The sequence below is a fragment of the Nomascus leucogenys genome, chromosome 21 (assembly GCF_006542625.1).
Source record: "Nomascus leucogenys isolate Asia chromosome 21, Asia_NLE_v1, whole genome shotgun sequence".
In the NCBI taxonomy this organism is placed as follows: domain Eukaryota; kingdom Metazoa; phylum Chordata; class Mammalia; order Primates; family Hylobatidae; genus Nomascus; species Nomascus leucogenys.
The window spans coordinates 413,342-439,705 of NC_044401.1; the positions used below are offsets into that span (position 1 = coordinate 413,342).

Consider the following 26,364-nt stretch of genomic DNA (forward strand, 5'->3'; position numbering starts at 1 on the left):
ACACTAGTGTCTGAAAAAAAAATAGGTATTTGGTGAATAACAAATTAATTGTTAAATACCAAAAAATCAAAATTGTAGATATGGTATTCTAACCACAGTAAAATAAAATTAGAAGTCATGACAAAAATATTTTGAAAACTAAAAAATATATCTGCAGGTAATTAATAAGCAAAGAAGAAATCATAATGAAATATATAAAATAGAACTGAACAAAAATGCCTCACAAGACACAGATGAATCTTAAGAGGAAATTTTATGGTTTTGTAAATATGTACGTAGAGAAGAAAAACTGAAAATGTTTTAATGATATAAGCATTTGACTTTGAAAAGTAAAGAAAAAAGTAAATCTCAGAAAGCAGAAGAAAAAATAATGAGCCACCTTATTCAAGAGCAAAGGATACCACCTTTTATTTATTCAAGTATACTTTTATATCTTTTAGGAAGTTTGAAAGTTTTCCACATATTGACTTTCTTGCTAATTTTATACCTAGTTATTTTACCTTTCTTATTGCTATTTTATATGGGTTCTTCTCTTCATTATCTTTTCTAATAGTGTATTATTTCTATAGTTAGATTTTAGTGTACACCTTTCTAAATCCTTTTGTTTGTATTCATTTTAAGGTTGATTCTCTTTGCCATTCCAGATATATTATCATATAATCTAAAATAGAGACTATTTTTTCCAATTTTTATGTCTCTAATTGTTTGTATTTATCTAACTGCTTTGCTAAAAATCATCCTAGAGTATTAAAAATGGTAGAGAGGCTGAGCATCCTTGCCTTCTTCCTGACTTCAGTGGCTATGCCTCTAGTGTTTCCCCATTAAATAAGATCCTGAATTCTGGGGAGGGAGGGAGGGAGAGGGCATAGAAAGAGAGAGAGAGATTTAAAGAAGTATAAATTGATTTATATGTTATACATTTCTTTTATTAGGAATAGGTGTTTAATTTTAAAATAAATATTTTTGTTGAAATATATATAATGTACACAGATTATAGATGTATATTTAATGAATTATGATGATGTAAACATACCCATGAAACTACAATCCACATTAAAAAATACAATAGAAAGACAAGTAATACAAGAAAAACAATACAAGCCATTCAGAAGCCTATGTCATACTCTTACCTAGTTAATATTCCCACTCTCCTCTCTAAAAATAACCACTATCCTGACTTCTAACACTATAGGCTACTGTTACCTGTTTTGAATTAGACAGGTAGAATTATACAATACATATTGCTCTCTTTCTTGCTTCTATTTCTATTATATTTGTAGCTAATTTAATTTCATTATTAAAATAGCATTTCATTGTTTGGCTATGGCACTACCACAAATTATTCATTTTACAGTTGATGTAATAATACTACCATGAACAACCTTGTACATATCTTTTGGTAAATACATATATGCATTTCTGTTAAATGTATATTGATCCATAGGATATTAGTATGTTTAACAGATACTGCCAAGCAGTTTTCCAAAGTGGTTATACCAACCACTTCATGTTTTCATTTTCACAAAATGTATATGAGTTCCAATTCCTTCTCATCTAATGACCAATATTGTGAATAGCTGTACAATGTTAAAGGAATAAATCATAGCCATCTCTGTCTCATTTCTCATTTCAGGAGGAAAACTTATATTAATTCATCATTAAGGAGGATGTTTTCATAGCTTTGGGAAAATTAACAAAGTTCATATTAATGAAATTCCTTTCTTTCCCTAGTGTACCAAGAGATTTTTATAATGAAAAGAAGGTAAATTTTATTAAATGCTGCTTATTAGCTGTTTTTATTACCATATATTTTTCTCCTTATTTCTGTGAATTGCATTGACTGATTCTGAAAAGTTAAACCAACTGTATTACTAGGGGGAGAATAAATTGGTTGTGATTTTTTGTTCCTTCTCTTTCATTCTTGATCAGACTTGCCAGAGACGCATCAATTTTGTCAGTATTTTCAAAGAACTGCTTTTGCTAATGTACTAAATTTTTGTTTTCTATTCTTTTAATTTCTGCTCTCATCTTTTGAATTAGGGTTCTCTGAAAAATTAGAACCAATAGATGTTTTTCTATGTATAGAAAAAGATATTTATTATGAGGATTGGCTCACGTGATTATGAAGGCTGACAAGTCCCAAGATCTGCAGGGTGAGTTGGCAAGCAGGAGATCCAGGAGAGCTGATGGTGTTCCAGTCTGAGTCTGAAGACCTGAGAACCAGGAGAACCAATGGTATAGTTCCAGTCTGAAGGTCAGCAGGCTCAAGAACCAGGAAGAGCCGATGTTTCAGTTAGAGTCCAAAGGCAGGAAAAAGCTGATGTCTCAGTTCAAAAGCAGTCAGGCAGAAAAAATTCTCTCTTACTTGAAAGAGGGTTAGCCTTTTTGTTCTATTCAGGCCTTCAGCTGATTGATGAGACCCACTCGCATTAGGAATGGCAATCTGCTTTACTCAGTCTACAGATTTAAATATTCATCTCAACCAAAACATCCTCACCTAAACCTTTAGAATGATGTTTGACCAAATATTTGGTCACCTCAAGGCCCAGTCAAGTTGACACATAAAATTAACCATTATATCTTTATTGTTATCTTTCTACTACTTTCTTTGGGTTTAATTCACTGTTTATCTAGCTTACTGGGTTGGATACTAAGATCACTGATTTTCAGGTTTTCTTCACTTTTTAATAAATGCAATATAAACTATAAATTTTCCTGGAGGCACAGCTTTAGCTACATTCCACAAGTTTTTGATATGTCATATTGTTATTGCAATTTTGTTTAAAATATATTCTAGTTTTTATACTGATTTCTTCTATGACATAGAAGCTATTCAGAAGTGTAGTACTTAATGACTAAACAATTAGGGGATTTTTCATTTATCTTTTTCTTATTGATAATCTTGCTAAATTCTCTTGTGGTTAGAGAATATACTGTGCATTATTTTAATCCTCTGAAATTTATTGGCATGTTTTTGGTTCAGCAAATATACAACTTTGGTAAATATAAGCAATTGAAAATAATGTGTGGTCTGCTAGTACTATATATATAATGTATTATATGTGTCAACTTGGTTAAGTTGTTAATCGTGTGGTTTTAGTTTTCTTTATCCACACTAATTATTTGTTTGCTTGTTTTCTCAGTGACTGGAAGAGGTTTGTTAAAATCTCCAACTACAATTGTAGATTTGAGTATTTTTCATTTTAGTTCTGTCCAATTTTTAAAATATTTTTTAGTTCTATCAAATTATACATACACACACATCATGATTCCATGCAAAATGAAAACACAATTCAGATAAGCACATGTTTTAGTTAACATGGTACCATGCAAAGTAAGCACTACCTGTATACTATAAATCTATGTCATCATTAGGCATATATGAATTTAGGATTATTACATCTTCTGCTGAATTAACCAATTTCTATTATAAAATATTATCCTTAAAAAAGTTTTTGCCTTAAAGTCTATATCCTCTGATATTAGTATAGTTACACAAGTTTTCTTTGGTTATGGTTTACATACTATATCCTTTTGCAGTTTTGCATTAAACTTTTCTACATCTGTAAGTTTAAAGTGTATCTCTTGTAACAGCATATTGTTGTTTTAGCAGTTTGCAAATTATTGTCCGGTAATTAGCCTATTTAGTTAGTTTACATTTAATATAATTGCTGACACATTTTAGAACAAAGCTACCTACTTATCTTATATTTGTCCCATTTGTTTAATGTGTCCTCCCTTTTTTTGGGAAGGGAGTTGGTTAGTAATTTTTTCTTATCCTAATTTTCCACTCTATTAACTTATCCATTATACATACATTTATTATTCTTTTAGTGTTACCCACCAGAATAAAAATTTTTCATGACTTACCAAATTATAATGTAAATTAGTACTTGTGCTACTTTCTGGAAATTATAAGGACTATATTAGGGTTCTCCAGAGAAACAGAATCAATAGGATATATATTTGTATAAATATATAAGAAGGAATTTATTATGCAAATTGGTTCATGTCATTATGCAGGATTAAAAGTTCCACAATATGCTCTCTATAAGCTAATGAAGTAGGAAAACTGGGATTGTAACTTAGTTGTGTTTGAAGGCCTGAGAACCAGAGAAGTGGGAGAGGCCTGGTGTAAGAAGAGTCTGAAGTCCTGAGAACCTTGAGCTGATATTCAAAAGCAGGAAAGGATAGATGTCCCAGTTCCAGTAGAGAGAGTAAATTCACCTTTCATCTTTTTTGTTCTATCCTAACCTCAATAAACTGGATAATGTCTACTCACATTGGTGAGGGCAGATATTCTTCACTCAGTCTACTAATTCAAATGGTCATTTATTCTGGAAACACTTTCACAGACATACTAAAAATAATGTTTTACCAACTCTCTGAGTATTCCTTAATCCAGTCAGCTTGATGTGTAAAATTAACCATCATAAAGACATTGGCAATTAAATTTAGTGAACGTCATCCCAACTTGTATCATAATTCTCAATTATTACATTCCAAGAAGTCATTATTATTTTTATAAAATATTTCCTTAGTTTAACGCATGTTTGTGGTTCTTTATTCTTTTCTTCATCTCTGTTCTTATATAATGGATCATTTTCATTTTCTTAAAGAAGTCTTTTAGGTTTTTCCTTAGTGAAGATTTGATGTTAATGAATTGTTGCAAATTTGTTTGCTGAAAATAATTTGATGGCATGTTTTAAATTATATTTTTGTAGAGTATAGAATTCTCCCAGTGGAAGGACTGATCTGATTATCAAAACTGGAAATATAATGGGTGCTAAATTTTATTCAAAGACTTTTTCAGCATCAATAAAGACAATCGTTTGTTCTTAGACCTATTAGCGATATAAATTATATTGATGGATTTTGTTAATAGTATCTATCCTTACATCCCTGGAGTAAAACACCACTAGTCATAATGAATTATTTTTTAATGTGCTGGTGGGATTCTGTCTCCTAATATTTTATTTAAGATTTTTCCATTAATATTTTATTTTATTGTAGTAAGAACACTGAACATGAGATCTACCCTATTAACAAATTTATAAATATATAGTGCATCACTGTTGACTCTAGATACAATGTTGCACAGCAGATTTCTAAAGTTTATACATCAATCAAGCTTGTTTGACTGAAACTTTAAGTTCATTGATTAGTATCTCTGCATTTCAACCTCCCCCAGCCCATCAGCCACCATTACCTTTGATTCTATATATATGACTATTTCAGATAGCTGATATAAGTTGAATAGTGAAGAATTTGTCTTTCTATGACTGGTCATTTCACTCCACATAATATCCTCCAGGTTTATCCATGTTGTCACATATTGTAAAATTTCCTTATTTATTACGGCTGAAAAGTATTCCACTGTAGAAATACCATGTGTATTATAGGTACACGAGGGGATACTCTTCCGCCCTAATAAGGGCTGGGTAACCACATGTTTATTCATCTGCCAATGGCCATTTAGGCCATTTCCGCATATTGGCTATTGCCAAAAGTATTATGATTTATTTCTCTTTCAGATCTTGATTCCAATTCTTTTGTATAAATATCCAGAAGTGGGACTGCTGTATTATATAGGTAGTTCTGTTTTTAATTTTTTGGGGAACCTCCACACTGCTTTCCATAGTGGTTGAACCATTTTGCAGTCCCACCATACAAGTGTTCCAATATCTTCACATTCTTGTCAAAAGGTGTCTTTTGGTTTAAAATATATATACATAATAACCATCCTAATATCTATTCTTGGTTTTGATTTGCATTTCTCTAATGATTAGTAACATTAAGCACTTTTCCATATACCTGATTTTAGGCATTCTTTGTGTGTGTGGTTACCTTAGGACTTACATAAAATCTAATGCTCTGTTTGAAGCTGATAACACCTTAAGTTCAATAGTATACCAAAACTCTACACTTAAACTTCTCTTCCCCTGACACATACTTTATAGGTTAGACATTGGAGAAATGTCTATTTAAGACCTAAGCCCATTTTAAAATGGGGTTACTAGATTTTTTTTTTTTTTTTACTATTGAGTTGTATGAGTTTCTTATGTATTTTGCAGATTAACCCTTTACAGATACATGGCTTGCAAAAATTTTCTCCTATTCTCTACATTGTGTTTTCACGCTGTTGATTGTTTCTTTTGCTATGCAGAAGCTTTTTAGTTTGACCTTGTCCTACATGTTTTTGTTTTCATTGTAGTTACTTTCAGTGTCATGTTTATAGAGCCATGACATTGTCAAAACCAGTGTCATGAAGCTTTTCTTCTATGTTTTTTCTACATGTTTCAGAGTTTAAGGTCTTATGTTTAAGTCTTTAATCCATTTTGAATTGATGTTTTTAGTAAGATGTATGAAAAAGGTCTACTTACATTCTTTTACATGTGGATATCCAGTTTTCTCAATGCCACTTGTTTAAAATATTATCCTTTCTACACTGTGTATTCTTGGCACCCTTGTCAAAGATCAGTTGACCACATATGTGTGGATTATTTCTGGGCTCTCTATTCTGTTCCATTGGTCTATATGCCTGTTTTTATGCAATTGTCATACTATATTAATTATTGTAGCCTTGTAATTTAGCTTAAAATCAGAAAGTGTTATTATTATGTGTTGAACCATCCTTGCACTTCAGAGATAAATCCCACTTGATCATGATGCATGATTATTTTAACGTGCTCTTGGATTCAGTTTGCCGGTATTTTGTTGAGGATTTTTGCATCTATTTCATCATGAATATTCACCTATAGTTTTATTTTCTTGTGATATATTTGTCTAGTTTTTGTGTCAGGGTAATGCTGATGACAATGTTTTCCCCTCTTCAAGTTTTTTTTTTTTTTTTAATTTGAGGACTGATGTTAATTCTTCAAATTTTTGGTAGAATTCACTAGTGAAGCCATCCTGAGCTTTTCCTCATTAAAAGGTTTTTCATTACTAATTCAATCTCTATACTAGTTCTTGGACTTTCTATTTCTTCATGGTTTGTCTTGGCAGGTTTTATGTTTCTAAGAATTTACTCAGTCCTTCTAGATTATACAGTTTGTTGGTATATAATTGTTCTTATTAGTCTCTTATGATCCTTATTTCTGTGGCATCAGTTGTAAATCTCTCCTTTCATTTCTGATTTTATTTATTTGAATTTTAAATCTTTTTTTACTTAGTATAGCTGAGTTTGTCAATTTTGTTGATCTTTTCAAATAGTAACTCTCAGTTTTGTTGATTTTCTTTTTTATCCATTTCATTTATTTCTGCTCTATCTTTATTTCTTTGCTTCCACTACATTTGTGCTTAGTTTGCTCTTCCTTTTCTAGTTCCTTGAGATAAAGTTGTAAGTTTGCAGGTCTTTCTTATTTTTTAATGTAAGCATTTATTGCTAGAACTTCCCTCTTAGTATTGCTTTTGCTGCATCCCATAATTTTTGGTAGAGTGTGTTTTCATTTTTGTCTCAAGATATTTTCTAATTTCTTTTTTGATTTCTTATTGAGGCAATGGTTGTTTAGGGATGTGTTGTTTAATTTCTGTATATTTATACATTTTGGAGTTTTCTTCCACTATTGATTTCTAGTTTTATTACATTGTGGTCAGAAAGGATACTTGGTATCATTTCAATCTTCTTAAATGTATTAAGGTTTGTTTCATGGCCTAACATGTTATCTATTCTGGAGAATATCCCATGTGTGCGTGAGAAAAATGTATATCTTGCTGCTGTTGGGTGGAAAGTTCTATATATATGTTAAGTCCATTTGGTCTGTAGTGTGATTGAAGCCCTCTGATTCCTTTTAATATATCTGGATAATCTGTCTATTATTGAAAGCAGAGTACTGAAGTCTCTTACTATGATTGCATTGCTATCTATTTCTCTTTTCAGTTCTGACAATATTTGCCTTATATATTTAGGTGCTCTGATATCAGATGTGTATATATTTATAATCATTATTTTCTTCTTGGTGGATAGACCTTTTTATTGTCCTTCTTTGTCTCATGATAATTTTTGACTTAAATTCTATGGTGTCTGCAATAGTAATAGCATCCCTCCTCACTTTTGTTTACTATTTGCATAAATTATCATTTGCATGAAACATCTTTTTCAGTCTTTATATACCCTTAAAGGGAGTTTACTGTAGACAGCATATGGTTGGGTCTTGTTTTTTATTTTTTATTTTTCTAAATCAATTCAGATACTTTGTATCTTTTGATTGAGGAGATCAATTCATTAACATTTAAAATAATTATTGACGGAATGATTTGCCATTTTGTTAGTTGTTTTCTGTTTGTCTTATAACTCTTTTGCCTGTCTTTTCCTCTCTTGCTGTCTTCCTTTAAGTTTTTATTGATATGCTTTTCTTTCTTTTTATTTTGTGTAACTTCTTAGGCATTCTTTGTGTGTGTGGTTACCTTACGACTTATATAAAATCTAATGCTCTATTTTAAGCAATTAACACCTTAAGTTCAATAGTATACCAAAACTCTACACTTAAACTTCTCTTCCCCTGACACATACTTTATAGTATTGTTGTCACAATTTTCATCTACTTATATGGTGTATCTTCTAACATAATTTTCAGTTATAGTTATTTTTAATAATTGTGTCCTTTGAATTACTTTATTGCAATTACTTTTGCACTGTTCTAATAGAATTAAGTGATGTACCCATCATCATCTCACGCTACAGTATTCTGAATTTGTTTGTATATTTACCCTTATCAATAAGTTTTACACATTTTTTTTTTGAGACAGAGTTTCACTCTTGTTGCCCAAGCTGGACTGCAATGGCACAATCTCAGCTCACTGCAACCTCTGCCTCCCGGGTTCAAGCGATTCTCCTGCCTCGGCCTCCCGAATAGCTGGGATTACAGGCATGCGCCACCACCCCCAGCTAATTTTGTATTTGTAGTAGAGACAGGGTTTCTCCGGGTTGGTGAGGCCAGTCTCAAACTCCCAACCTCAGGTCATCTGCCCAGCTTGGCCTCACAAGTGCTGGGATTACAGGTGTGGGCCACCATGCGTGGCCTAAGTTTCACACTTCCTTCTGCTATTGCATTGCTGTTTAACATACTTTTCTTTCAATTTCTGTATTTTTTCAGTCTTTAAATAAAGTTTATTTCTTTTATATTGACAGATAACATTGTATGTTTTTATCACATATAACACAGTATTTTGAAATATATATACATTGTGGAATGGTTAAACTTATTATAGTTAACAAAAGCATTACCTCACATAATTATCATTTTGTGATAAGATCACATAACATCTACTCTCTATATTTTTCAACAGTGCAATATATCATTAACTATAATCACCTTGTAATACATTAGATCTCTTAAAATTTATTCCTGCTACATAACTGTAATTATGTTATTCTTTGACCAACATGTCCTCATCCATTCCTCCTCATTAACCACCTCAGCTGCCGGTAAGTACCTTTCCTCTCTCTACTTCAATGTAATCAATTTTTTAAAATTCCACATATGAGTGAGATGATATGGAATTTGTCTTTCTGTTTCTGGCTTATTTCCCTTAACACAGGGTCCTCCAGGTTCATCCATGTTGTCCCAAACGAGAAGATTTCATCATTTTATATGGCTGAATAGTATTCCATTGTGAATATATACCACATTTTCTTTATTTATTTATCCAATGATGGATAATTACATTGATTCCATATCTTGGCCATTGTGAATAATGTTGTGATGAACATGGGAATGCAGATATCTCCTGGATATATTGACTGCAATTCATTTAGTTATATACCCAGTAGTGGTATTGCTGGATCATATGGCATTTCTATTTTTAATTTGAGGAATCTCCATACTATTTTCTACAATAGTTATACCAATTTACATTACCTTCTCTCCATATCTTCACCAGTACTTACTATCTTTTGTCTTTTTGATAATGGCAGTTCTAAATGCGGTGAGGTGATAGCTCACTGTGGTTTTGATTTGCATTTCCCTGATGATGAGCGATGTTGAGCATTTCACCATATACTCGTTGGCCATTTATAATATCTCTTCTTTTGAAAAATGTCTATTGTTATTCATAGTTTGAGGAATTACACTTTATTTAATCTATTTTAACTTTTTAATATAGTGAGAAATGATTGTTTCATGTTATTCTTCCACATGTGCATATATATGTCTATTTTGTCCATTTTTCAATTGGGTTGTTTGGTTTTTTATGGTGAGTTGTTTGAGTCCCTTATACTCTTGAATGTATAGTTGACAAATATGTTCTCTCATTCTGTAGGTGGTCTTTTTTTCCCAAGTCTTTTATTGTCACTTTCAGCATAAGTGATGGTTTGTCCAACATACTTTGAAGTCTGCTTATAGTAATAACTGTTCTGCTACTATGTATGGTTTCCTTTGCATTGTCCTCCCTCTTCAAGGTTCATACATTTGAGAATTAATCCTGACTGGTTGCAATAGAATATGTACCATTTTCTTTTGAGCCTAAATGATGGTGATGAGGTTAATGTTCTCATTGTCTTTGAATTACCATTTTGATTCCGAACTCGGAATAAAAATAGAATTTATATCCTCCAGGTAAGTAGATATTTATTTTACCTGTTCTTATAGTGTGATTGTTAAGAGCATTGACTCTGAGCCACATTGCCTAGGTTTGAACACTAATTCTGATACTTACAAGCAACATGATCTTGGGTAAGTTAATTCATATTCTGCCTTAATTGTTTCATGTGTAATAGTACCCCTCTCATAGTGTTTTTTAAAATGTGACATGTGTCATTCTTTTTCTTTTTAGTTGACATATAATAATTGTACACGTTTATGAGAGAGAGTGCTTTTTTACATTTGAACAACATGTAATGACCAAATCATGATAATTAGCATATCCATCACCTTAAATATTCATTTGTGTTATGAACATTCAAAAATCTTCCCCTTGAGCTTTTATAAATATACACTAAATAATTGTTAATCATATTCAACCTATAGTGCTACAGAATGCTAAAACTCATTGCTTCCGTATAGCTGTAATTTTGTATCCATTAACCAACTTCTCCCTTTCTTCCCCTTGCCTTCTACTATTCCTAGTTTCTAATAACCCCAGTGCTACTTTAATTCTGTGAGCTCAATTTTTGTTTAGCCCTCCAATATGAGTAAGAACATATTTATTTTTCTATAACTAACATTTCACTTATAGATTGTCTTTTCACTCTGTTGTTTCCTTTGCTTTGCAAACATTTTTGTGTGTGATATAATCTCATTTGTCTATTTTAACTTTTGTTGCCTGTGCTCGAGTTCTTATTCAAAAAACTCCTTGCCCATACCCATGTCATGAAGCATTTCCCCTATGTTTTCTTCCAGTAGGTTCATAGTTTGAGGAATTACACTTAATTATTAATCTATTTTAATTTTTTAATATAGTGAGAAATGAGTGTCTCATGTCATTCTTCCACATGTGCATATACAGTTTTCCCAATATTATTTATTAAGGAGACTTTCCTTTCTTTATTGCATGTTTTTGGCACATTTGTCAAAAATCAATTGGCTGTAAATGTGTGGATTTTTATGTTGGGCTCTCTAATATGTTCCATCAGCCTATGTGTCTGTTTTTATGCCAGCACCATGCTGTTTTGCTTACTATAGCATTGTGGTATACTTTGAAGTCAGGTAATGTGATGCCTCCAGCTTTGTTCTTTTTGGTCAAGACTGCTTTGGTTATTTAGAGGCTCTTGTGGTTCCATACAAACTTTGTGATGTTTTTTTCTATTTCTGTCAAGAATGGTATTGGCATTTTGATAGAAATTGTATTGAATCTATAGATCACATTGAGTGGTAAAAATATTTTAACTATATTAATTCTCATCCTTGAATATGGGATAGCTTTCCATTTATGTGTCTTCTTCAATTCTCTTATCAATGTTTTATAAGTTCCAACGTAGAGACCTTTCACCTCCTTAAATTTATTTCCAGTTTTTTTAATGGATATGGTAAATAGAATTGTTTATTTCTTTCACAAATAATTTACTATTAGCATATACATATACTACTGACTTTTGCATGTTGATTTTATAACCTGCAACTTAACTCATTTATAAATTCTAAAAGCCTTTTAGTGGAGTATTTAGGGATTTCTATGTATAAAATCATGTCATCAGCAAAAAGGGACAATTTAACTTCCTCCTAATAAATTTGGTTTCACTTGCCTAGTTACTCTGGTTAGGACTTCCAGTACTATGTTGTATAGGACTGCCAAGAGTGGACATCCTTACCTTGCTCTGGATGTCAGAAAAAAAGTTTTTAACTTTTTCCCATCCAGTATGACGTTAGCTGTGGGTCTGCCAATTGTGGCCCTTATTGGGTTGAGGTACAATCCTTCTATCTAATTTACTGAAAATTTAAATCATAAAGGAATGTTGACTTTTGTCATATGCCTTTTTTCCATGTATTAAAATGACCATATGGTTTTGTCCTTCATTCTGTTAATATGATGTATTATGTTTATTGATTTGAATATGTTGAACCATCTTTGTATTCCTGCAACAAATCTCACTTGGTCATAATGAATGATCTTTTTAATGTGCTGTTGAATTTGGTTGAGTATTTTGTTAAACGTTTTGCATCTACGTTCATCAGGGATATTTGCCTGTAGTTTTCTTTTTTATTATGTCCTTACCTGGTTTTAGTATCCAGGTATTTATCTATTTCTTCTAGGCTTTCCAATCTGTTGGCATAAAACTGTTCATAAGAGTCTGCCAATCCTTTGAATTTCTGTGGTATCAGATGTAACTTTTTTTCATCTCTGATTTTATGTATTTGGTCTTCATTCTTTTTTCTTAGTCTAGCTAAAAGTTCGCCAATTTTGTTTATATTTTTAAAAAACCAACACTTTTTTATTCTTTTCAACTTTTATTTTAGGTTTAAGGGGTATGTATGCAGGTTTGGTACATGGGGAAATTGCATGTTATCGGGGTTTGGTGTACAAACAGTTTTGTCACCCAGGTAATTAGCATAATACTTGATAGGTAGTTTTTCAACCCTCACCCTCTTCCCACCCTCCACACTAAAACAGGCACCAGTGTCTACTGTTCCCTTCTTTGTGTCTGTGTGTACACAATGTTTAGCTCCCATTTATAAGGAGCACATGGAGTATTTGGTTTTCTGTTCCTGTGTTAATTTGGTTAGGATAATGGCCTCCAGCTCCCTCCATGTGCTGCAAAGGCCATGACCTCATTTTTTAAAATAGCTATGTAGTACTCCATGGTGTATATGTAGCACATTTTCTTTATCCAGTCCACCATTGATGGGCACTTAGGTTGATTCCATGTCTTTGCTATTGTGAATAGTACCGCAATGAACATACACGTGCATGTGTCTTTATGGTAGAACAATTTATAATTTCTTCGGCTATATACCCAGCAATGAGACTGCTGGATCAAATGGTAGTTCTGCTTTCAGTTCTTTGGAAAACCTCTAGATTGCTTTCCACAATGGCTTAACTAATTTACATTCCCACCAGCAGTGTACAAGTGTTACCTATTCTCTCCAACCTTGCCGGCATCTGTTATTTTTTTAAAAATTGTAGTAATAGCCATTCTCACTGGTGTGAGATGGCATCTTATTGTAGTTTTGATTTGGATCTCCCTAATGATTAGTGATACTAAGCACGGCAACTAAGGTTTATTCTGGTCTCAAGGCTGCTGAAGTAGGCAAGAAGTGATGTGGGTTGGGTTCTGAGTCTGCTTTGCTGGGGCCCATGGGTTCCTAATTGACACCAGGGCAGGTCTAGAGGCTCCGCCTGTGCATACCAGTCTAGAGTCAGGAGCTGTGGTGGGGAGGGATCTGCCAGATATTGAGTTTTACTGTGGTGGGCACTATACTGGGTTCTACAGCAAAACTCTATGCTTATAGTTTCCTTTCCTTTGCCAAGTGAATGATTTTTCTCTCTGTGCTGTGCTGCCTGGTGTTGGAAAAAGGGAGACATGAGTTATCCTCTGGCTGCTGAACTTATATCCAAAGTCCACTGCTACTAAGATGAGCATGGCACCAGGGCATGACTAAGGCCCGCAGCAGCTATAACCTGCCTGCCACTGAGGTTTATTCAGGGCCTAAGGGCACTGTAGTTGGCCAGCGGTGACGCAGGCCAGAACTCAAGCTTATTCCACCACTGCCATGGGATCCTGTCTGGCACATGGACATGCTAAGGCCTTCAGTAGCTATAGCCTGCATGCCACTGAGGATTACTGTGGGCTTGAGGCCAATATAGTTAACTAGTGGTAATGCAGACTGGAACTTCAGGCCATTGGATGGTGTTGTGGATTTTCATGACAGCAAGGTGGTCTAGAGCAGGGGGTCCCCAAACACTGGCCACAGTACCAGTCTGTGGCCTGTTAGGAACCAGACCACACAGCAGGAGGTGAATGGCAGGTGTGCAAGTGAAGAGTCTTCTGTATTTACAGCTGATCCCCATCACTCACATTACCACCAGAGCTCCACCTCCTGTCAGACCAGCTGCAGCATTAGATTCTCACTGGATTGCGAACCCTATTGTAAAGTACACATGCAAGGGATCTAGGTTGCATGCTCCTTATGAGAATCTAATTCCTGATGATCCATCACTAATCTAATTCCTGATGATCCATCACCCCCAGATGGGACCGTATAGTTGCAGGAAAACAAGCTTAGCACTCCCACTGATTCTACATTATGGTGAGTTGTATAGGGTGACTATCACTGAAGAGTCTTACTTCACCGTTGCTATGGTTTGAATGTCTCCTCACAGGCAACCTACAGAATGGGAGAAAATTTTTGCAATCTACTCATCTGACAAAGGGCTAATATCCAGAATCTACAAAGAACTCAAACAAATTTACAAGAAAAAAAAACAAATGACACCATCGAAAAGTGGGCTAAGGATATGAACAGACACTTCTCAAAAGAAGACAATTACGCAGCCAACAGACACATGAAAAAATGCTCACCATCACTGGCCATCAGAGAAATGCAAATCAAAACCACAATGAGATACCATCTCACACCAGTTAGAATGGCCATCATTAAAAAGTCAGGAAACAACAGGTGCTGGAGAGGATGTGGAGAAATAGGAACACTTTTACACTGTTGGTGGGACTGTAAACTAGTTCAACCATTGTGGAAGTCAGTGTGGCGATTCCTCAGGGATCTAGAACTAGAAATACCATTTGACCCAGCCATCCCATTACTGGGTATATACCCAAAGGACTATAAATCATGCTGCTATAAAGACACATGCACACGTATGTTTATTGCAGCACTATTCACAATAGCAAAGAGTTGGAACCAACCCAAATGTCCATCAATGATAGACTGGATTAAGAAAATGTGGCAAATATACACCATGGAATACTATGCAGTCATAAAAAAGGATGAATTCATGTCCTTTGTAGGGATGTGGATGAAGCTGGAAACCATCATTCTCAGCAAACTATCACAAGGGCAGAAAACCAAACACCACATGTTCTCACTCATAGGCGGGAATTGAACAATGAGAACACATGGACACAGGAAGGGGAACATCACACACCAGGGCTTGTTATGGGGTGGGGGAAGAGGGGAGGGAAAGCATTAGGAGATATACCTAATGTAAATGATGAGTTAATGGGGGCAGCACACCAACATGGCACATGTATACATACGTAACAAACTTACACGTTGTACACATGTACCCTAGAACTTAAAGTATAATTTTAAAAAAAAGATATTTAATGTCCAATGTAGCAGTATTGACAAGTGGGGCCTTTAAGAGGTAACTTAATCATGAAAGCTCTGTCCTAATGAATGAATTAATGGGTTAATGAATTAATGAAGCATCATGGGAGGAGAACTAGTGGCTGTATAAGAGAAGAAAGACCTGAGCTAGAATATTAGCACACTCTGCTCCCTCACCATGAGATGCCATGCACCACCTCGGGACACCACAGAGTCCCTACCAGCAAGAAGGTTCTCACCAAATGCCTTCCCTAGACCTCAGACTCCCCAGCCTTCATAAATGTGATAAATAAATTCCTTTTCTTTATGAATTTCTCAGTTTTAAGCATTCTATTACAATCAACAGAAAAATGGACTAAGAGAGCTGATATGGTTTGGCTCTGTGTCCCCACCCAAATCTCATCTCATGTAATCACCATGTGTCAAGGTTGGGAACTGGTGGCAGGTGACTGGATCATGGGGTCAGTAATCCCTTGCTGTTCTCTTGATAATGAGGGAGTTCTCATGAGATCTGATGGTTTTAAAATGTGGCATTTCCCCTTTACTCGCTCTCTCACCTGTCACCATGTAAGACATGCTTTGCTTCCTCTTTGCCTTGAGCCATGATTGTAAGTTTCTTAAGGCCTCCCCAGCCATGCAGAACTGTGAGTCAATTAAACCTCTTTTGTTTATAAATTACCCAGTCTCAGACAGTGTCTTTCTAGCAGTGTGAGAATGGACTAATACAACAGCCATCTTGCTTCCCTTTTGCTTCAATTTGAAGAACTCTTTAGCATTTCTTGTGAGTCAGATCTAGTGGTGGTAAACGTCCTGAGCTTTTGTTTGTCTGGGAAAGGTTTTATCTCTCTTACATTTTTGAAGGACAGTTTCGTTGAGTATACTATTCTTGATGGACAGTATTTTTTTTTCTTTTAGGTTGTGAATATATTATACCACTCCTTTCTGTCCTGCAATTTTTCTGCTAAAAACTCTGTGGATTATCTTATAAAGATTCCCTTGTAGCATCATTTCATTCAGAAATGATGCTGCATATCTACAACTATCTGATCTTTGACAAACCTGATGAAAACAAGAAATGGGGAAAGGATTCCCTATTTAATAAATGGTGCTGGGAAAACTGGCTAGCCATATGTAGAAAGCTGAAACTGGATCCCTTCCTTACACCTTATACAAAAATTAATTCAAGATGAATTAAAGACTTAAATGTTAGACCTAAAACCATTAAAATCCTACAAGAAAACCAAACCTAGGCAATACCATTCAGGACATAGGCGTGGGCAAGGACTTCACATCTAAAACACCAAAAGCAATGGCAACAAAAGCCTAAATTGACAAATGGTATCTAATTAAACTAAAGACCTTCTGCACAGCAAAAGAAACAACCATCAGAGTGAACAGGCAACCTACAGAATGGGAGAAAATTTTTGCAGCCTACTCATCTGACAAAGGGCTAATATCCAGAATCTACAATGAACTCAAACAAATTTACAAGAAAAAAACAAACAACCCCATCAAAAAGTGGGCAAAGGACATGAACAGACACTTCTCAAAAGAAGACATTTATGCGGCCAAAAAACACATGAAAAAATGCTCATCATCACGGGCCATCAGAGAAATGCAAATCAAAACCACAATGAGATACCATCTCACACCAGTTAGAATGGCCATCATTAAAAAGTCAGGAAACAACAGGTGCTGGAGAGGATGTGGAGAAATAGGAACACTTTTACACTGTTGGTGGGACTGTAAACTAGTTCAACCATTGTGGAAGTCAGTGTGGCGATTCCTCAGGGATCTAGAACTAGAAATACCATTTGACCCAGCCATCCCATTACTGAGTATAAACCCAAAGGACTATAAATCATGCTGCTATAAAGACACATGCACGCATATGTTTATTGCGGCACTATTCACAATAGCAAAGACTTGGAACCAACCCAAATGTCCAACAACAATAGACTGGATTAAGAAAATGTGGCACATATACACCATGGAATACTATGCAGCCTTAAAAAATGATGAGTTCATGTCCTTTGTAGGGACATGGATGAAACTGGAAAACCTCATTCTCAGTAAACTATCGCAAGGACAAAAAACCAAACACCGCATGTTCTCACTCATAGGTGGGAATTGAACAATGAGAACTCATGGACACAGGAAGAGGAACAACACACTCTGGGGACTGTTGTGGGGTGGGGTTAGGGGGGATGGACAGCATTAGGAGATATACCTAATGCTAAATGACAAGTTAATGGGTGCAGCAAACCAACATGGCACATGGATACATATATAACAAACCTGCACATTGTGCACATGTACCCTAAAACCTAAAGTATAACAATAAAAAATAAAAAAAGATACCCTTGTATGTGACAATCCACTTTTTCTTGCTGCTTTAAAAATCCTTTCTTTGTCCTTGACTTCTGACAATCTGATAATAACATATCTGAATGTAGATTTCTTTGGGTTCATTTTATTTGGTGTCCTTTGGGCTTCCTGGGTTTGGATATCTACATTCTCCAAATTTGGGAGGCTTTCAATCATTATATCTTTTTTCTTTTTCATAAAATCGGGGTCTTGTCATGTTGTCCAGGCTGGTCTCAAAGTCTTGGGCTCAAGCAGTCCTCTCACATCAGCCTCTCAAAGTGCAGGGAATACAGGCATAAGCCACTATACCTGGCTCTCATCATTTGTTTAAATAAGCCTTCTGGTCCTTGATATGCTTCTTCTTATTATGGATCTTCTATAATACACATAGTGTCCCACTTTAATTGTACCCCATAAGTCCCGTAAGCATTCTTCCCTGTTCTTCATTCTGTTTTCCTTTTGCTTTTCTGTCTGAATTATTTCTAGTTACCTGTCTTTGGGTTCACTGATCCTTTCTTTTACTTTATGTAGTCTGCTATTGACCCCTCTAGTGATTTTTTTTTCAGTTATATTATTGTGTTCTTCAGCTCCATGCCTTCTGTTTAGTACTTTTAAATATTTTCTCTTTACTGAAAATTCTAGTTTTGTTCATGAATTGCATTATTGACCTCAGTGAGTCTCTTTTTAAGAGTTATTTTAATTCTCTGTCAGGTAAGTCATATAAATCTATTTCATTAGGGTTGGTTTCCATTATCTTATTCATTGTTTAAAAATTTTTTGCCTGATTCTTCATTTTCCTTGACTCTCTATGTTGCTTTCTGCACTTTAGGCATAGCAGGCATCTCTCTCAGTCTTCCTGAAGTTCCCCACCAATTGGCCTAGACAGAGATTCTGAGGACTTCTATCTACTCTTTCCTTTCCCATGGAGATACAGGCATCTGTGGTGTTTATCTTCTCACTCTGTGCCGACCCCAGTAGGGTAGCTATGGCATCTACCAGCTCAAGCCACCACCTTGGTTCTCCCCAGGCAGCTAGATGTTCCAGACCCATCAGAGCTTCAGGACTGGTGAGATGTGTGCTAGTTTTTTTGGCACCCCCAAAGAAGTTGGGGCACTGGATGCACAGATCCACTCTTTTCAACCTAACGGGTAAGCTGAGGGCTGGCACTTTTCATCTGTCCTCTGTGCTAAGCAGCAGGGCAGGGACGGTCAAAAGTGTTTATCAGCGCAATTTGCTGCCTCCATTCTTGTCTAGGCAGCTAGGCTGTTTCAGAGCTGTCAGTGCTCCAAGACTGGCAAGACAGAAGCCAATTCTCTGGGGAGCCCCATTGGAAAAAATTGAGGTGCTAAACATATGAACAAAGTTCTTACCTCCCTTAGGTGAAGCTGCAACCCAGGAAATCTCTCCTTGACCATATGGCACTGCACCAGGAGCAATGTTTCTGGTAAGAAGGCGTCCTGCATCTCCTTACTGGTGTTAATGAATCTGGTTTCATGTTCTCCTGGGGTTCAGAAACTTTTCAATTACTTTGTCATTTCTCACAAAGGGAATTTATATGTGAATTGTAGCTGAATCTGTGTGTTCATGAGAATGAAAGCCCAGGCTTCCTATTCTGCCACTTTGCTGATATCACTCCTTTTCCGTTGATATTAATACATCCAATAAATCCAGTTTTCTTTTTATGCAACTTTTATTAGGTTTAGTTATCACTCTTATAATTGCTTCATAAAAACAATTTGAATATTTTTCTTTTTTGAAACTATACTCAGAACAGGGGTTGGTAAACTTTTTCTGTAACAGGCCAAATAGTAAATATTTTAGGCTTTCCAGACTACACAATCTCCAGCAAAACTATATTTAAAATAATAACAGGCAGGCCATATTTGTCCCACTGGCCATAGTTTGGCAATCTCTTTTTAAGAACAGTCTGTGTAGCATTGGTATTATCTAATATTTGAAAAATTAGTAAAATTCAATTATAAAGTCATCTGTGTCTTATACTTTTGGGTAGGAGTAGTAATTTAATAACTTTCTCATTTTCTTAAACTTTCTGTCTCCATTGGTATCACTGTTAATAATTTCCCTACGGGATTACCCATTTTATGTAGGCTTTTATATCTACCTGCTTAGAGCTGTGTAAAATGATTTAACTCAAAAGTTTAAAAATGTCCTTAGCTTTAGTATGATTTCCTCTTGTTTTGTGTATTATTCTGTGTAACTTTGTTTTCTCCCTATTTTTCTTGATTAGGTTGGATGTTGGTTTGCATATTTTATGTTCTATTCAAAGAACTAGCATGTTGATTAATTTATAACATAGCTTACAATCAGAACTAACTGAAGTTCTGCTCTTATCTCTTTATGTCTGTTATGCTTCCTTTTGCTTTATTTTCTTGATCTTTTTTCTAGCTTTCTGTGTTTCAGATCAGATTTATGTATTTTAATTTATAATTCTATTGATATATGATTTAAAGACTACAAATTGTTTTTGATAATTATTTTCACTATATTCCATAGATTCTGATATATATATCACTATTTTGATGTTTATATGTTCACCTATTTTGATTTGTATTTTCTACTTGATCTAATAGTTGTTTAATGAAGAGTTTTAACATTTTCAAGTGGAAGAAAATTTTTCCGAATTTTAAATTATTGTGTCATTATTCATATGAAATGCATAATACAGTATACTGCTATTGGCTCTACCCATTGTGATGATTTTCTTTACCAGGGTCATTCAGGGTTAGCCCTTAGGAGAGATGTAATTGAGCAACAGTCTGTAACCAGCTAATGGCAACCAGTCCTCCGACTTGTTTATGAAGCAGGCATAACTTCTTTACTCCTCTGTCAATTGGTTTTAGGTATTTCCCTCCAATCCCATGAGATTATACATGTAGGTCGAGAGGGAGGCATTTTTGCCAACAGATGGAATTCTGGGCTCAGTGTACATCTAATTCACTAATAACTTTTGAAAACTCAAGACTAACATCCTAAATATACCATGTCTCCCACCCAATTTTATGACTCAGTGAATATAATATGTAACTCATGATGGACAGCACAGGTAACATAGTCATTCGGCATTCCATGGTTCAGTCTCTACAAGGGCCCAGGAGCATGTCAGGAGTTGCTTTGAAAATGGATAGTAACTGCTATGACTCCTCTAGAGGGCTTTCCAGTAGAATATTTTATCTACCAGATGCATTAAGTTCTATCAGATCTATAAAATCATACATCCCAAGTAGTACAGTAGCTTGCAAAGCATCTTTGACTTAGGGGACAAACACTATTAGCTTTTTCTCTAGGGTTTCACTCAAAACTGGCGGACTTTTGGGTGATATAAAAATTAGCTGGTTCAATAATTTCAAGGACATTATAAACTATGATTCAAATCCAAAAGCCCCATCAAGTGATGTGACACTTTCTTAAGAGAAGTAAAATTGCTTATGCTTTAATTTAGAGGAGATGCTCTGTATGCCCCAGACCCTAAGACCCTCAAAATCTTCATATCTGGTACAGGCCCCTGGATCTTTGTGGTATTTTCTTCCCACCCTCTGAAACATGAATCTTATGAGTTATAAAGGTACTCACCAGGTCTGCTCACCAGATCCACTTAGCATTACATAGGCAAAAAAGTGAATTGCTATACTTTCTAAAGAATGTCCAGACAATCAAGATTCCTGAGAATTATATTATGACCGAGAGCAGGAAAAATAACATAGTCTTGGAGAAAGATTTTGAATTTATACTGCAGTCCTTTCTTTCATTCCCCTCTGTTGATGAATATGGGGTCCATCCCACATCCATGTGAAAAAAAAGATTTCACTAAATATATAACTGTATATTAGGTACCATAGGTTGTGTTGATCTATACCCATAAAAGCTAAGTAGCTGTGATTGGGACTGTCACCTGGTTATTGGGACTGTACAAGCCCTGTACACCTTGATGTACTATTACCAACCTCAATCTATTTTGTTTTTTTACAAACCCTACATAATGGAACTCAACAATATGTATTGGTGACCACTACCGTTACATCATTCAAGTCTAATTGTGCTAATCTCTGCAGTTCCTTCAGAGATGCTGTATTGCTTCTGATTACAATATTGGCAGAGGAAGACACTTTCAGGAGATTCCATTTTCCTTTCCCACTATGTGCCTCTAATTACAGGGTAAGCAAACCAATATGAGTATTATTCCAGCTACTAAGCATATCTGTCAAATTATACATTTGGAGAAAATAGCTGGGTATGTCTGCATACCCACTAGATCTACTGTGAGATTAGACTTGGGCCAAAACTCCATCTATCAACTGGTTATTTAATTCCATATGTCTTGCCTCTAACTGGAGGACAATAATTGCTTTTTTTTAAATTTCCCAGTATTAATGTCTGCTCTGACCCTATATCTAACAGTCCTGAAAACTAAACAGTTACTCCTGCAAATGATCACAGATGTTTCTATAATTACTATATGTACTTATTATAGCATTTCAGTATTCTTTTTCAGTGACAACTAGCTCCTTTTTTAATCAATAGATTCTGAATCTGCAAACCGATTTATATTTGAAAACCTGATGAGATATTGTGATTTTCCATTTTGATGGTGACTGTCAAAAATTAAACTGCTCTTATTTTTTTTCTGATCATGCAAGGCAAACAACATCCCAGTCAGCTTCTCACCTTATTTTGCTCCTACAAACATCATGATATATTAGCCATTACCATAGATTCCTGCATTGCCACTCCAGCCTTGCTGCTTATTATGGTAAGTAAGCCCATATTGCCAGATGGTTAAATTTTGTGACCTGGCCTCTACAATCCATGAATATTATGGAACCTGGCTCTCTTCCACCAACTCCTACTGTCAACAAGGGCCTTAAAAGGGACAACCACTACCAAGCTTCTGAAATATGCTAATATTTTCCTTTCTAGAGCATTTCTTATTAGGTTAAGTGAAGACAGTCTCCTCAGAAGCCTCCTAGGGAACACAGTCAAAAGATGAGTTGCCAGAACAAACATAATACATTCATTTTAACATTATCATCCCCCTGATCCCTTCTTAATACCATACCAAAAGACTCTGACATCTCTGCTTTATTTACTATATGCCTTTTTTTCAGTCTAGGCTTCAAGGAGCCATCCCAGAAAATTACTACTAGGAGCATATCCAAGTGTCCCTGCCAAAGCACTAAATCCAAAATCATAAGTAACTGCCCCCATAAAAATAAACTCTCCTCTATGCAGCCCCCAAGTTCAAGTCCTTAAAAACCACTCTAAACACATTTCATTGGTGAATGACAGTATTAGTCATATCCTCAATTCCTTTGGTAGGTATTCTATTTCTTTCAAATATAGTTTATTTATTCCTGGAGGAAGATTTACGCTTCTGTGTTAGGCTGTGCTGAGATCTGAGATCTGATTCTGGTTGTTTGCCTGGATGTAATGATACTGGAGGTGGTCCTGTGGGGAAAAACATCATTATATGAGGAAATTATTTCAGGTGAAGTCATTACACAGTCACCCAGAAAAGGGAAACTGTTCTCCTCCAGAAATGGTGAAAGAGGTACTTTTGCTGACCAGAAGGGTTTGAGGAAATTGGGGGCTGCTGGGGTTTACAACATTCTCAGGCTTATCTATACAAATTTTTCCATCCCAGGTTAATGGTTGAATAGTGCTCTCAAAAATTCATGTGCACCCAGAACCTCAGAATGTGACTTTATTCGGAAATAGAATCTTTGCAGATGTAATTAGTTAAGGATTTCAAGAAGAAATCATTCTGGATTTAGGGTGGGCCCTAAATCCCATCCTAGGCCCACCTAAATCCAATGACTGCTGTTGTTATAAAAAGAGAAGACATAGAGAAGATCATGTGAAAATGGAAAATAAAGGCAGAGATTGCCACAAGATACTGCCACAAGTCAAGGAACATCAGGAGCCACCTAAGCTGGAAAATGCAAGGAATAATTCTGCCCTAGAGTCTTCAGAGGGAGCATGGCCTAACTGACACCTTAGTTTTAGACTTCTGGTTGTTAGAACTAGGAAAAAGTAAACTTCTTTGTTTTAAGTCACCCACTTTGTGGTCATATGTTATGGCAGCCATAGGAAACTAATATACAAAGGTCATACTCTTTCCTTACCATGGTTCTGACTTTAACAAATGAGACCTATCAAAGTTATGTATTTGGTCTCCTTATAAGCAGCTCCTGGGCCTATTTTTAGCACAGTCTTCCCTAGAGCTACATGAGGTAAGAGTTCCTTTAAATCTACCTTAGAGGACTTCTGAGATTTGGTAAATCAGTAATTAAGTGTTCTGAGATGATGTAGGAAGAAAAAAGGACGCCCAAAGACACCCACACTCTAATCCTTGGAATCTGTCAATATGTTCCTTACATAAAACAACAACAACAACAACAACAACAAAAAGATTTTATAAAAGTGAAGAACGTTTCCCAGTTGTGGTGAGAAAGAGGCAAAATTGTGGAAGAAGAGTCAGAGAGATACTATGCTGTTGGATTTGAAGATAGACAAAGGGGCTGCAAGCCAAGAAATTTTGCAGCCTCTGAAAAAGGCAAGAAATCAGATTATCTTCTAGAATTACTAAAAAGGAATGCAACCCTGCTGATACCTTGATTTTTGACCAGTGAGACCTGTGTTGAACTTCTGGCCTACCTAACTGAAGGATAATAAAGTGTTTTGTTTTAAGCTGTTGAATTTATGATAATTTATTTTGACAATGGGAAACTAATTCAAGTGCCCTCAAAGGAAGTTACTGTATTTCATCATCATTATATAATTATCATTACTCCATATCAATTAAACACCATGACTACTTGATCTCCCTTTGTCTTATCTTTCTAGCAGAGAAAGATTAGTCCCTAATCACAGAATAACATTTTTAAAGTAACTGTGATGTCACTGCATGGAAGAGTTTAATTCATTTCACCTGGTACCTTCAACAGGTTTGCTGATTTTAGACAGGAGACAACCTAACTTCAAAAATCCAATACTGAGGGTTTACAAACTAGAACAGGAGTCGGCAAACTTTTTATGTAAAGGCCAGATAGTGAACATTTTAGGCTTTGCAGCCCAACTGCTCAGCTTTCCTCTTACAGCAAGAAAGCAGCCACAGACATATGTTAATAAATGAGCATGGCTGTGTTCAATAAAACATTTTGAGAAAACAGGCAGCATGCCAGATTTGGTTTGTGGCTGTAGTTTCCAGTCCCTTATCTAGAATAATTGTAGTAACTGTTATCTTAACCAGCAGTGTGTACAAAAAAAGCCTGAAGCAAGGTTTAGTCCTAGTGTTTAAGGGAGGAGTGCAATCTCAGGTTTGTAATAATAAAATAAAGATGATTCATTATCACACTAACTACTATTTCATGGGGAGAAGCAGAAGCGACATCACCGGTCAGGTGTAGCATGGTCTTGCAAGAAATCTCCAAAAGTTTATGTGAGAAAACTGTGACTCAAATTAGCCAAATAATAAGGAGGAAGAGAGGAAGAATTTATTACTTGTCTCTTGCCTAACATTGGTCAAGCTTTTCTCCATGGGAGGTTAACACCCCCTCTCTTCAGAATTGTGTCATTTGACCCCTTTGGTGTGTGTTAGGGAAGCCAGATTGAATGCCTTATGTTGTAGCACATCTTCTGAATCCAGAATTAATGAAAGGAGCCAGAGACCTGGAAATAGCTCAATTAATTTTGCCAAACATGAAGTTAAGCAAACAGCCCTTGTTTAGGAGAGCATTTGTTTGGGAGACAAGAGAAGCTAAGAGAATTCAAGCAGATTCATTCAATGCTGTATCAAATCAATACAGGCATCTCTCAGCTCAAGAGTATCCTTTTGTATTCGATAGACCAATGCACAGTTTCTTTATAAATGATATATTGGGGGAAAGATGGCCTATTTTCTGATTCTATGACATTATCTTGATTTTTTTTTTTTGAGATGGAGTCTTGCTCTGTTGCCCAGGCTGGAATGCAGTGGCATAATGTCAGCTCACTGCAACCTCCACCTCCTGGGTTCAAGCAATTCTCTTGCCTCAGCTTCTGAGTAGCTGGGACTACAGGCGCATGCCACCACACCAGGCTAATTTTTTGTGTGTTTTTGGTAGAGACAGGGTTTCACCATGTTGGCCAGGCTGGTCTTGAACTCCTGACCTCAGGTGATCCGCCCACCTCGGCCTCCCAAAGTGCTGGAATTACAGGCGTGAGCCACCGCGCCCATCCATATTATCTTGATTTTGTAGGAACCTTAACCTTAGCAGTT

General features: G+C 35.5%; 1 protein-coding gene across 4 annotated transcripts in view; it reads right to left on the minus strand.

Moving 5' to 3' along the window:
- STXBP5L (syntaxin binding protein 5 like) overlaps positions 1-26,364 on the minus strand; it is a 509,439-nt gene that overhangs the window by 294,146 nt on the left and 188,929 nt on the right. Inside the window, exon 2 of one of the 4 annotated variants that reach the window (XM_030802186.1) lies at positions 2,117-2,213. The exons of the other annotated variants lie outside the window; for them this stretch is intronic. Within the exon in view, the coding sequence (XP_030658046.1) occupies positions 2,117-2,213 (97 nt within the window). The remainder of the gene's footprint in view (positions 1-2,116; positions 2,214-26,364) is intronic. 4 annotated transcript variants of the gene reach the window in all.